The 14,704-nt window shown below is 29.3% G+C and overlaps 2 protein-coding genes across 3 annotated transcripts in view; one reads left to right on the top strand and one right to left on the bottom strand.

The window, feature by feature from the left end:
* LOC136989770 (cation-dependent mannose-6-phosphate receptor-like) overlaps nt 1-14,704 on the top strand; it is a 213,176-nt gene that overhangs the window by 128,477 nt on the left and 69,995 nt on the right. The gene's annotated exons all lie outside the window — the stretch shown is intronic.
* Nucleotides 981-14,704, bottom strand: part of LOC136989767 (helicase ARIP4) — a 57,777-nt gene continuing 44,053 nt past the window's right edge. The window contains exons 11-23 of one of the 2 annotated variants that reach the window (XM_067288025.1): nt 14,473-14,700; nt 6,808-6,973; nt 6,592-6,733; nt 6,399-6,508; nt 6,077-6,320; nt 5,819-5,997; nt 4,790-4,910; nt 4,486-4,661; nt 4,196-4,392; nt 3,949-4,124; nt 2,109-2,291; nt 1,972-2,036; nt 981-1,908 (exon numbers count right to left, since the gene is read on the bottom strand). In XM_067288025.1, coding sequence (XP_067144126.1) covers nt 1,615-1,908; nt 1,972-2,036; nt 2,109-2,291; nt 3,949-4,124; nt 4,196-4,392; nt 4,486-4,661; nt 4,790-4,910; nt 5,819-5,997; nt 6,077-6,320; nt 6,399-6,508; nt 6,592-6,733; nt 6,808-6,973; nt 14,473-14,700 — 2,281 coding nt within the window. In that variant the 3' untranslated portion in view covers nt 981-1,614. The remainder of the gene's footprint in view (nt 1,909-1,971; nt 2,037-2,108; nt 2,292-3,948; nt 4,125-4,195; nt 4,393-4,485; nt 4,662-4,789; nt 4,911-5,818; nt 5,998-6,076; nt 6,321-6,398; nt 6,509-6,591; nt 6,734-6,807; nt 6,974-14,472; nt 14,701-14,704) is intronic. The other variant, XM_067288026.1, reaches the window with a different exon arrangement.

The following is a 14,704-nucleotide window of genomic DNA, read 5'->3' as shown; positions in this document are numbered from 1 at the left end:
CATATTACATGTCATTTTAATTATAATAATACAAAATAATTAATAAGTATATTAATAATCATCATCATCAACTGTTGGTAAACATAGTATCTTCATTCACAGACATTTTACTGTAAAATATTGAAACTATTTGTATTATGGTGTGATATATTACGGAACACTATGATCTCTTCGAAATCCAAAAGTAAACTGACACTCCAAATATCAGGTCAGTCCATAAGTCCATGCGCATTTTTATGACCTTGAGAAAAATCTTGTTTTGCTGTTGAAAATGTCAGTCTAATGTGATACTTTTCACACTGAAGTGTTAAATTGGATCTCATTTATATAATACTGTTGGAATTGGAAACATTCTAGTTGTTTATTTTTGTTAAAATGGAAGTAAAGGATGAATATAAAAGACATGTTTTATACTTTTTATTTTTAAGTGGTGAGAATTAATAAGAGTAGTAACCTTTGAAAAATTTGATGCAATAGAATAATAAATGAAAACTATTGTTTCATAACTAATTATTTATAACTATTATTATTAATTATTTTGTATTATTATAATTAAAATGACATGTAATATGTGTTAAACATTTTTTTAAATGAAATTATTTATTATAATAAAATTTTAATATTTATATATATTCAAAATACTTATTTTAAAAAATGTTTAGAAAGAAAAAAAAAATACTAATCGAGACAGAGATTTGAACCCTGAACGACTTGGCGGTAGCTAAGAACGATGTCAACCGAGCTGCTCAGAAGCTGCCGACCTAGCGAAACTTATTAGTACATAAGCTGAGCTCGAATTTTTAAAGGCCTTTTTCTTAAAATTGGCTGGCCATTGCGCTTTCTTGTTTTGAGGATTGAACATCCTAAAGGAGTACTACCTATATACCAAGTCTCATCCCAAAGTGAATTTCCCAGGTCGTGCCCTCCCCTTGTAAGTCTGAATGGCATTACCTAAAAATTTAGTTTTCGAACCAAAAGGATGAAAATGTTCACTAAAAGTGTTTTGATATTTTATTAAAGTTTTTGTACATAATTACAACAGTAAAAGCTATTTCTGACAATTTTTTTTTTGTTTTTTTTTAATGCAAAGTACATGATTATGAAAATGGACATTTTACAACATACAAAAAAATAAGTCAAAAAGGACAATATTTAAATTCATACTCATCTAAATACAATTTGTGATAAATGAGAAATTTAATGCTGCTCAGACAATATGAATCGACCACACAGATTGAGTTCGAGACAGTCCACAACCAGAATAAATGTTAATTAGCACAGCTGAAGTATGATCGACATCGAATGTTCTCGGACTTCTAATACTTCTATCTAATCAAAAATTTTTATTTTTTAAATAGGAGGGAAAGAAAAGCAGCTTTAACTTTCCAACTTGTCTAGAGTTTCTTTTGACGAGTCAAACTATGATTAAAATAAATGCGAATCTTTACGTCCACTCTTTGAATCGATAAACTTAAATGCATTTGTTGTCTACTCGTGATGCTTACGGAAGAGGATAAAAAGCTTAAAAACTAAGCTTTGAAATAAACAGATGAGCAACTATTTAATACAAATACATCTTTGGTGGACATAAACATTTAAACTGGGTGGCAGTTATCATCCTATTCCACAAGACGTGTCGATCTTTTCTGGAATGTGGGTTTGGTTATCAGTTTGCTGATTAAAATTATATGGAGTGGAAGACGAGGCCGAACTCTCGGGCCAGTTTGTCGTCGGTAATGTGTTTTCAGATTTTTCTGTTGGAAGCACTTCGTTAGTGATAACTACTTCACCCTGATCGCTGTCGTCACTCAAATCTATTACTTCAGGAAATCTGTTTTCTGTAGCGGCATTCGATCCAGGAGGTATGAATCTCACTGTTCCTCCACAATGAAGTGATTGTTGAACAATCTAAATAAATAAAATAGTTTTAATTTTCGTTTAAAAACATTTTAAGCAAAGTTTAATACTTACACCAATGCACTGTTGTGATCTATCAGCAGAAGGTTCAAATAATTTAACAGTTGTCTGACTTAAATCTGAAATAAAATTTTATAATTAATTTTGTCAGTTGTTCCACTCACTCAAAGCAACTGTGAAGTTATGATTACCTTTCTGTAAATTTTCTGTTCGGGAAAGGGTTTCTTCTACAGCATTTGGAAGTCGTATGGCCACTATTCTTCCATCCGGTAGATTGAGATACATACCTTTCTGAGTCTTCATGACTAGAACTTCTTGACCAGCTTTGATTACTACAGATGGTGAACCAGCTGTATTGCCAGGAATGTTAATATCTGAAAGTCACGAAATGCATTACTACAATGTTTGGTCAATTAATAAACAATTTTATTTCAATTTATACTTGGAAATTATTAAATTGTTTAACAGGCTTATAAACAAATATTGATGACAGATTGCTGTCATTTTATAAAAAAATATTAGAGATGATAAGGTACTGAATTCTGCTGATATCAATAATTTTCCAACTAATCCAATCTGAAACTTGCTTCCAACCGTACTCTATAGGTGTTGGCTTACAGAATATTCTCTTTTTCTAACCATTTAAATTCAAATATAAAGAAACAAAAGTTTAAAATTGATTCATGGTCTCCTTTAAGATCTGGACCCTAGGCAATTGTAATTGTCTAGTTTGCCCATGTGCTTGACTGGCCCTGTTTTTAGAAAAAATTGAACCAACCTTGAATACATTTATAATAGTACAGAAAAATCATCAGATTGAAAAGCTGTTACCAAATTGTCAATTAGCTTGAAATATTGCTAAATCTGGAAATAAATTCCAGATCTGGCAACATGTTGCCTGTTCATTGACAAAAACGTGTTTAGTATCTTGCAAAGTAGACCTTTTGGTGAGCACTAAACTGGTGCTCACCAAAAGTGGCATTGAACACTGTTAATGGTCATGGGTTTTTGCCTTACCAACGGTTGGCCATGTGGAGTTCTGGATTTTCTTCACTTGATCTAACACCAGTTTCCAATAGAACGTTTGCCAGGAGTCATCTCCCCTTAGCAGATTGTGTTTCAGTATTCCATCAAAACTAAACCAAAAGTGACAACAACCATACATCATGTGGCCATCAGTAACTAACCGTGTGCACAGAGAATGCTCTGTCTACCACAAGTTATGATTACAACTCAGTTTCCTCAAATCTCACTTCCCCGAATGTCACATCATCACACTTTGTTAAACTATGGGAAATAAATGATAGATGGAATGATTAATAAGAAAAAAAGGTACACTAGTATTAAAACCTGCTATATTTTCAAATTTCTTGATCTTTATTTGTATACAGAAACATATTCATATAATAATTATGCTATAAAATTTTAAGATTTTATATATCATTCATATATTATAGCATATTATAATGTTTTATAATAGACTATAAAGAATTAATGGTGTATATCCAAATATTAACAGTACTGTAATTAGGATTGAAGGTGGAATCTATTAAATTAAATGTTCACTTTATGTCATTCAAATGTTTAAATGATTTTATAGATAGATGTTATTTACCAGAAAACTATACAGGTTATAGAAAATTCAAATGAAATTTCAGAATCAATAGTTTTTCCTAATGGAAAATTTATTTTATTAGTACTAAAAATAATAAACAAAAAATGAAAAATTATATAATTCTTCTGTTAATTATAATTTAGTATTTTTACTACATCTGTCAAGTGAGATACTGAGATAGCATATAACAGTAGTCGGGGAAGTGAAATAGGATAAAATGCAGATGGTTTATGGTATGTATGTTGCCCTGTTTGAATGCCTGTTATGGTAAAACAATGTGAAAGATAAATATGAAAAAAAGAAAAGTTGAAGTATCGGTTTGCAAAATGAACAGACATGATGAGATCATTCTGATATGCCAATATGTTGGTATTGGTTACATCTCTAAAAAATACATTAATGATTAAATTTAGTACCACTTGGAACTGTAAGATGCTGCACAACAACACCTTGTCTTAATAAACTGTGAACCAAATGAGGAGGAAGTGGTCTATTCTGAATGTGATTCAATCCAGAAGGTCCTACAGGTTGCATCGGTAGAGGTGTAGATTGGGACGGTAGAATGGTTGAATTTTGCGATAACCAAGGTGCCCTAAAACACAAATTGGCAAAAGATAAGAAATTGAATATTCATAAAATAGATTAAGAATTAAAAATACTCACCTAACATTTGTTCCCTGAAAACTAAAGCTACCTGATGAATTTCCAGGATAAACACTAGTATAGGAAGGTCGATTATAATTACTAATCATGTTTGCTCTTTTTTCCATTTCATAACTCTGTTTAGCAAGCCTCTTCTCGTGTTTAGTCAATTTCAATTCTTTGCGATCAGAGAGCAAGGATTCGTGTTCGAATGGTTCCTGGGAAATATTACGAGCAAAGTAATAAATACAAATATAAGAAATTATTTTCAATTAAAATTTTCTTAAAATGGTATATTTTAGAATACTAACTCTACTGAGGCACTGATTCAAATCTGTGCATAAATATTTTAAAACTTCATCATTATATTTTGAAGCATAAACACTTAAGTCTTGAAGCATATTATCTTGCTCATTATCATGGATCAATGTAGTTACTTCTTTCCATGTAAAATTGCTTTCTGGATTCAATTCGTCAACAACACGATCTGTGAATAAAATATATGATATATACTTTTATATTAAAAAGGAAAAAAATTATATTATTAATAAGCTTACTACAATTAAGAAAATATAAGCAATTAAAGATTACCAAATAACTGCTTTATGTAATTACCTGCTATTCCTTGTTTGTTTACTTGTCTGTCATAAATACGTTTTTCTAAACTATTATCTGTGACCAGTCTATAGATGTAACAAGGCTTTTGTTGACCATAGCGATAAATTCTACAGACAGCCTGTAAATATTAATTTTGGTTTATTTTGTATTGACATCTTTTACTTGTGTATACTAGATACAAAGAAAGGGGAAGAGAGATGATGTATAACTTTGAATTTAAAATGAATCTTACTTTTTAAAAGATATTTTTAAGAAAAAAAAAGGATGCTAATTTGAAGAGTGACAAAAACTAAATTTAAGATATACTCCAATTTTAAAGTGGAAAAAATGCATCTTAATTTGAATGGTATCATTGCTGATTTAACTTATTTTTATAAGCTTACAATAAATTTAATTATTTGAAACTATTTTTTTTAAATCGTTTTCTCTTTCACACCATTATGATCTTAATGATTTTAAAAATGAGAGTCACAAATTGCCAAATTTAATATTTTAATCATTTATTAATTACATTTTTTACATATATAGTCACACACAAAAATGAATATATATAATTCTTTTTAATAAATGCAAATGTTTTATATTAATATATATTTTAACAACTGAATATTATAAAATTCATTTTATTATTTTCAAGAAAAAATGTTTGAAGAAAAGCTAAAATATCAGTTCACTAGACTTTTGCTAATCTGGCCATTTCTTGTACAGAGTAAGTCAGATTACCAAGAGCATAAAGGCCTAAAGGCATTGAATGATGTGACCTGTCACCCTTTAATATCAATTCTTTTTGGAGGCAGATGGATGGGTAATATGGTGCAATATTGTACATAGAAATGAAACCCAAGTAAACAGAAAAACTGAATGTGTAACATGACTAATATTTCATACAAACAAAAGTGCATAGGCAATCTGTCAGATAATCGAGAAGCCACGTTAGTAAGAGTGTATAGTATATGAATCATATTACAACCAATGAAATTAATTTATAAATACAACAACACAATTCAAATAATATTAAAATTATACCTGAGCATCATGACAGGGATTCCATGAAGCATCAATCACAACTATACGATTGGCTCCAATCAAGTTAATTCCAAGACATCCGGCTCTTGTTGAAAGGAGGAAGAGACTAATATTTGCATTTGTATTGAATTCATTGATTAACTTTTCGCGGTCTTGAGGCGAGGTGCTACCATCCAATCCTAATTACAAATTTAAATTAGAAATTGTTTGAATTACATAAATATAATAATTTATTTAAATTACTTAAAAAATACTTACTAAAATAGTGTTTGTTTCTACACCATTTGACAGGACCTAAACTACTGTTAATTATTCCCAGTCTAGGTGGAACGTTACGTTGATTAAGGAATTTTTCAATCAAATCTAATGTAAATAGTGATTGACTGAAAATAAGTAGTTTATCTCCAATCCTAAGAGTTCTTTCAATAATAGAAAACAAAACAGTCATCTTATGACTGTTTTCTAATACACCTGGTATATAGTTCGACATAAGTGGAATAGCCTGAAAGAATTTTTATTACATAAGCTATTCATTCAATTTAATAGAAGTTAATTTAAACTTACACAAACTATTACTCACCCAATCATAACTGATAGATGAATCATATTTATCTCTAATACTAGTCCCGGTTTCCTGAGAAAAACCATTTAGAAATGATCGTCCCATATTTCCGATATCTTTATTTACCCCTAAGAAAATTGTATTAAATTAAAACAAGATTAATATCGAAATTTCAATTTAAATTAGTAAGCATAATGGTGTTTCTTTTTACGTTTTTTCCGCATATTAATTTTGTTCCCTGATGCAGCTGCAGATATTAAATTTCCAAGCTCTATATCTAGATCGTTATCCTCACCGAGTTCTGCCTTACGATCTTGAAGAATGTTATATAGTATATCAGGATGATTCCATATCTTAGAAGAAATAATAATTTATTTTTTTAAATGATAATACTTAAAATAGTAAAATAAATTTTTTAATATCCTACCTTACAACAAACAGCAAATAATCTTAATGGATTAGAAGCATTTTGTACATGAATGAGATTTTTTACAAATGTTCTATATAATGTCCTTTGTATAGGAGTCATTCGGATAAGTAGTACGTGCTCTTCTTTTCGTGGCAAGGTTTCTTGCAGAACAGAATGACCTCTCCTAAGATTAAATAATTTTAATTTAATTTGTAGCATTAGTAAATAAAAATGTAAATTTGTATATTTTTAAAATGTAATCATAGTAAACATAATAAAGAAATTATATCAACATAATATTATAAAAGGTTACATATATAATTAACACGATACCTACTACTAATCGAACAATACATCCAGATTCTTATAAGGGTACTTAATTAGTTAGATAATAAACAGTTTGGTTAGAGGTAGCCAACACAAGATGGTAGCTTAACTGCCTACCTCCAGCCAAACTGCTTATTATCTAACTAATTAAGTACCCTTATTATAGAATGATAAGAATCTGGATGTATTGTTTGATTAGTAATAAAAGATTCTTAGTAAAAACACTTCTGTTATATAAATGCAATTATTATTAATAATAAAACATCATCATAAACAGTGAAATAATTTTAAAACTAATGTTTTTGGTCTACTTTACCATCCTTCTTCAGGTGTTCTTTAATATCAAACTATAGAAATTCAACTGTTCTTTAAAAATTTGAAAGAATCAAATATAAGCAGTATAACCAATTATTAACATGTTACGGATTGAGACAAGATTGTAATAAAGAGTATCAGAACAAAATAATAATGTATTAAAATACACTATGACAAAATCTGTAGGTTGAACTGTTGCATATTTCCACGTTGGGGCTAGATTTTAGTGTCTGCACCAATTCAGGCAATCTCCATAGATTTTCTGTTGATATATCTGAATTCATTTGGTCATGGACACATGGGAAGGTGAAGAAACACTCCTCAAATATCCTTGCATTATCCCGAATGATTCTTATATCTTCCACATTAGCAAAACTCACTAATGCTGTATTGTTCCTCTTTTTATTACGTCATATTTGCCTTCTTTAATCCCAGTGAAAAATTTCAAATACATCCAATGCGCTACATTCCATCCAGTGCTATCCATTCATGCCCAAATTATGTAGACCTACGTCTTGTTCCTCCAGAATTATGCAGTTATTGTAAAAGTACTCCAGTAAAATTTCCTTCATATTCAGAAAATTTAAATTGTGAAAAACACTTGAAAATAAAAAAAAAATTTACTATGAGATAATGATGTAAGTACTTTCTCATTCATATTCATATCTTTGCTTGGAATTGAATAATATATACAAAATATATAAAATGAAATTTTAACATTTATATTTTAAAATTTTATTATTTTACAGTGCAAGACAAAACTTTAAGATCACTTATAGTTTTCTCAGTAAAAATCTTTATGAAAGTTGTAATTTTATGTTCACTACAGCACTACAATATATTTATAAAAATGTAATAAGTTTAAATTTTCTTTTGTAATAATATACTCGATGAAAGTTAGAGACCGGCTTTACAAATCAATATAAGTGATACAAATAAAAATAAAAACTATATTGTTTAATAATTGTTACAATGCTTTCCTTTATGTTCAATTACTTGTATTAAACACAAAAACATAAAATTTGCTAGAGCCAACAGAAATTCAGAGAGAATATATTTCAAGCAGATATTATGGTTGCTTCAAGTTCCTTGATGTTGTTATATTGCTTTCCATTAGTACAGACTGTGCATGCAAGATCACCCTCATAGATTCTCTATTCTGGGTTATGAGTGGGACAACATATTAATGGTTAACAGAATGGCTAACAGAAATGAATGGCTAACAGAAAAATATTAAATCATTGAAGTGGTCAGTATGCTGACCACTTCAATGATTTAATATTTTTCTGTTAGCCATTCTGTAGTTGAATGCATACCATGGATAGATGCATTATCTTGCGATAATATAAAGTTTGCATTATTTAGCTTGTGTCGTAATGGCAAAAAATGATTCCATAAATCAACATTCATGCAATCATGTTGATATTCATAACAAAAACTGCAAAACTTGATTTCGTTTGTACTGTAAAAGCCATGTTGTAACTCAACCTCCATCCAGAACTTGATGAGAGAGAAGCCATGAATCTTTTTTTAGGTTGTGACAATGAAAATGAAGACACATCAAGATTAAATGCTTCACTAAGGGAAATATTTTCCTAAAAATTCACTATTTGAAACATATGTCCTTGCAAAATTGCCTTTCTCAATTGTGGATTTGCTTTCATTTTCACATATTAAAGTTTATCTCATGTTGCTATTAACCTAAGAGCAGTTCTTAAGCTAATTGGAGGTTGCAATTGTTGTCTTGTAATGTTTGAAACAGACTCATTTGTAGTGCTTGTATATCTCAAAATCATCTGTTTGTCCTTGGCAGATAGGTAACTGTTCTGTATGAGATTTTCTTCCATAATTGTCAGGATCTTGTAAATAATTGTAAATAATTTTTGACTGTTTAAATTTTGCAATCTTACACTCAAATTTTCCATCTGGATGGTATGCACAAATTTGTTCCATTTAAATAAACTCTATGTAAATTTTATATTATAGTAAAAAATATTTTGAAGTAGTTTGGTTTGATGTAGTACGGCAATGCAACACACGGGGAGATCTAACAAGGGGGATGCCCCCAGAAAGATTTTTAAGAGAAACCAACCTCTATTTGGGTGCCAAGACATGTGAAGAAAACTTGGAAAACTACAGGCAGCCAGCCTATTTGTCAGATGTAAACCTATGACCAACTATCAGTTTTCAGTGGTTTTATCCATTTGGCCACTACGGACAATATTTTTAAGTGGTCTGAAACTTTTGTCCAATGTATTATTACAGAATATCAGTATATATATCAGAGGTGATAAAATTCTGGGTGCCAGGGCAACTAAAAATTTATTCCTACACATAAATCCATTTGGTGGCCATTTGGCATCCAAATGCCTTTGCATTTTCTTTTATGTACTTCAATTGCAATATGTGAGCCTTAGCAGAAATTCAATTTAAATTAAACCATATTGTAGGATCATCATGTTGAATGAAAATCATGAATAACCTTGGATATGACAAGTTGCTTTCAATGAAAAATAAAAATTTTGAGGTAATGTCTGACCATACACCATTCTCTCTGGTTGATGAAAGACACTGGTATTCTTGTGCTAGTACAGTAAGATACCACTTAATGCAGGGGATGCATTCCTAGACAACAAAGCGCTAAGCAAAACAGCATTAAACAAGGTCATTTTAACACAGAAGGGAAAGGGAACATGTGACCAAAGATCAACAGATTTTACTTTAATTTTAAGTTATTTTTATATTAATTTTAATAATAATATATGTTAAATAACACATAAACATATCCACATAGAAAGGTAAAGTTTATGATGAAGGTTCCGGCTCTTCTAAAATTCTTGATTTTTTGCAATAAAGTGGTGTAGTTTCATTTGTCGCTTTTTTTCTTTCCTTAAGCAAATGTTGGTAGCTGGAGATCGCATCCCAAGTGCTTCGTTTTGCTTTTGCACTCCTTTCAAAATCTGGATCATTTGCTACAATTTAATCAATGATTTCGGTTATCGTTACCAAACTTTTACTAAGGAAATCTGTAGAGAAATTATTTGGATTCTTTGTTTTCAGGATGACTATTTTCTAGTTCTACACAAATTCCTTGTTCTGCTAGTTCTTGAAGGTCATCGTTGGTAAGGCTCTCACCAGAAACCTGCAGTAACTCCTCAATATCCTGCTCGTCTACATCTCCTAGTCCTGCTGTATCGATTAGGTTGACAATTTAGTCAACCAAATGATACAGTGATAGGCTCTTCTTGTTGAGAATCCTTAGATACTTTCAAGCCATAACTTCTTCCATACTCTGTTCATGCATTGATCAGTTAATTCTTGCCAAGCGAAGTCGATATTACCTATGGCATCCACAATGTTATATTCTTTCCAAAATTGCACCAAACTTAGATTTAAGGGAAGTATAGTGCTCCAACAAATTGCCACCTTCTGCTGATTGGTTCGTGTTTGGGAATAATCATATTATATATGAATCAACGAAATGCCACGATAATTTGTATCAGCATAAATTTGGAGCTTTTTTAAGGCTTCAAGCAGACCACGTTATATCAAATCAACGTTAATCAAGGCAGTGTTAAAGCAGGGTCTTAATGTATTTAAAATTTCTGCATTTTTAGATAAAATGATGAAAATGATAATAATGATAAAAGATGAAACTCTTTTCCATGAAAGATGTTTATATTCCAATCCTAATAATTTTTTGCTATATAACAAACTTTGATAGTGGTCAAATACACAGAATATTTCAATAGCTTTTATATTTTATCTGGTGCCAATAAAAATTTTAATTTTTATCATCCTTGATTATAAAATTAAATTTAAACTTATTACTTTTTTGTAAATATAGTAAAACATTTGCAGCCAGTTGATGCTATTTTGTGTTGTGAAGGTCACATGATGCAAATTGGCAGCAGATGTGTTAATAAAAAGTGGTGAAATTTGTTACAATATACAGTAAAACCTGTCTATGGCGACCGCTCATGGTTCCTTCAAAAAGTGGTCTTTTAGACAGATGGTTGTCCAATACAGGTGGTGCTGTAATACCATATTTCTACACATATTTTGTTCACAGATATGGCTAAAAGTCATATATACTAAGCAAAACTCGAGGTGAGCAAAAATAAGAGAATTTTTTTAACAATAGATCTACTTTGGGACTGTATTTTATTCTTATCAGATAACTCGATTAACAGAAGTCGTCGTGATTTTATAAGACAGATTTAATACCAGTATTTTAAAGGTTAATACAATATTTGTATTTTCTCGATTAAAATGCATACTTTCTTTTTTCCGAGATAATTAATTCAAGTTGGTTCTCTTCGTTTGCTCCTCAGTTACGTGTATTAACTCATCAACATAAAAGTGCATGGTATCTCTCCACCACTTTGGTTTTGGTTTTCATTAGTTTAATCTTATTTTAACTTTAAAAATACTGTATTTTTAAATATTTAATATTTTCTTAAGTACAATAAAAAATTATTAATTAATAATAAAACGATTTTATTATTTCTTCTCCTAATACGATTTCATTACATCAATGACAATCGTGGAATCGAAAAAGGAAGGTTGCCTGTAAAACTGATTTTGTGTTAATGTGTTTATTGTTTGCCTGCGAAAATTACTTGAATATTGTTTTTATAAAAATATTGCAGAAATAAGGTAGGTTGATACAGAAACTATTTATTGCACATGTACTGTAAATGAGTTTATAAAATAAAATAAAATAAAATAAATTTTATCAAACGATGAGACCAGCCGATTAATTGTACCATATACAATATTTTATACTCCTAAGGAAAATACTGTAGGTCTACGGTAAAATAAATTTTGTTTTCCCACAGTTAAACTTTGTGGCTAATTGCCGTTGCGATAAACCATTTTCACTTTTTCTGATAACTTTAACCTGATCCTCTAACGACAGCACTTCACATTTCTTTCGTTTTTCGGACAATTTCAAACAAACTGAAATGAATTTCTTTTGTTGCTAGACTAATTCATTAACACCTGCACCTAATTTCAAAAGTGGGAGACGTGTCCAAGGTGGGCTCGAACAAGAGTTTAGACCAGATATATTCGTGGAAGTGGTCGCTTATTACAGTTGATGTTTCAGACCAAATTGATGTTGTTTAGGACCAAAAATCGATGCCCGTGGGCACGTTACACAGGTGGTCGTTTAATACAGGTAACTTAAACGAAGACTCTATGTATAAACTATTCCATGCCAGAAATTTTTGTCTGTTTTGATAGGTGTCCATCGAATGCAGGTGGTTGCCCAAGCAGTTTCTACTGTACTTCTATTTGCACAGTGTCTAGTCACTCAGCTGTAACTATCCTAAAATATTTTACTGAAAAAATCATAGGCAACCTTAACTTTTCATCTTGCACTGTACTTTTTCTTAAATTTCTTTAATAGTTTAGCAAACAAAACCTTATTCTTAATCTAATAACACTCTAAGGAATATTAACAATTTAAATTTTTGTAAAATATTATAAGCCAAAAATGATTTATTGATAAATCAAAAGGATTCTCAAACCTATTCTTTATTTGCTTCTTTTATTTTATATATTTTATAAATATTTTCATCTTTAAAAAAAATGCTTTTTCAGATATAATAAAAATAAATAAATAAATACATATATATTTATTTTATTTTATTATATATTAAATATATATAAAAGGAAATTTATATAATAATTTATAACTTTTCAGTTTTAAAAGAGTTAAAGCAGGAAAGAAAAAAATAATTACTAACTATAGCAAACCAATAGGATCATAGATAAGAATATTGAGAAACAAGATGAAAAGAATATTATTTCAACATGAAGGAAAGTTCAATATTAATCTGTCCATGATAACTAATATCTTGAATCCAACAAACTTATTGAATAATTGAAAATTGTATTGTTTAGTTGAATGTTTATCCAAGCAAATACCACATCTATATTCAATGAGGTATTCATGTAGAATACATCCATTTACACTTACATATATGAGATAAACTACATTTTAGAAATCTGTTATAGCATCTGTAGAAGGAATACAAATCTGTTTTTATCTAGAATTTAATTCTTTTGAGGCAGTGGCTATGGGCAATCTGAATAAATGGAGATTAACTTTTGTTAGCTTTCTCAAAATGATACAGTATTTCAAATTAAGGCTAAAGATTTTTAAGTTTTTAATCTGAATAAATCCATCTATATTACAGTGAATTCAGGTAATTGTCTTATTTTATATACTACAGCAAGCTTTCACTTATTGTTGTTTCATTATAACATTGTTGAGGAAAGAATATTTCAACAATATTTATAAATGATTACAAGTCATTTACAACTATTATTATTGAATTTTCTTCATAAACAATAAATTGATTCTATGAAGTGGAAAATAAATACTGGAGGTTGAAAACACAATCCAACTGAAATTATATTAATCAAATTATATCTTATTTATATTATTTAGCCTATGGTAAAATTGGTTTCGTTATGTCATTTTGCTTTATGTCAGTTTCCAAGAACCTATCAATAATATTAAGTGAGGACTTGCTGTATTTGTTTTTGTAAATAGAAGTTATGTGTATAATTTATGTAAAAATTTTTTTTTGTCAGTTTTATTGATTTGAAATTCAAAAATCGCACTATTATTATGTTGATGTAACAGCCAATTTTTTCATTTATTAGCTAAAAAAATAGTCAATTAAATATTGACTATTTTATCTTGATTAACTCTTGATTAAATATTTTAATTATTCTTAGTAGAGAAAATGCACATAATTTCAGATCATAAAATAAAAAACTATATTAATAATTTATAACTTCAATATTGTGATCTATAGATATGTTATCAAATTTATTTTTATCTATCTTCATTCAAAATGAAAAAGAAAAAAAGCGCAATGTGATAACATATCTATATATTGCAATCTTGATTTATAATATTTTAGTTTTATTATATTTTATAAAAAATAAATCTAAATATTTAATAGAACAGTATAATTATTTCACTAAAATTTATCAATTAAAAGAGTTTAGTCATATCTTAACCTTTGAACAAATCCAACAAGAAGACTATGAAGAACATGGGAACGGAAGCGCATTAACTGACGATCTCTAGGCGTACTGTCAATGCACTGACCATTCTGTATTGGTCTTTCAAACATGTTACAGAATTCAGAACGTGTGCCTAGATAATTTGGGCGTACAAAATCAACCATGCACCAATATTCCAACATATTATTTTGTAGAGGATAGCCAGTAAGAACAATTCGTCTTCTAT

Source organism: Centruroides vittatus, unplaced genomic scaffold (assembly GCF_030686945.1).
Source record: "Centruroides vittatus isolate TY-2023 unplaced genomic scaffold, ASM3068694v2 scaffold_769, whole genome shotgun sequence".
Taxonomy (NCBI): Eukaryota; Metazoa; Arthropoda; class Arachnida; order Scorpiones; family Buthidae; genus Centruroides; species Centruroides vittatus.
Note: the sequence above shows the minus strand (reverse complement) of the source record. Positions and strands in the feature narration are given on the sequence as shown.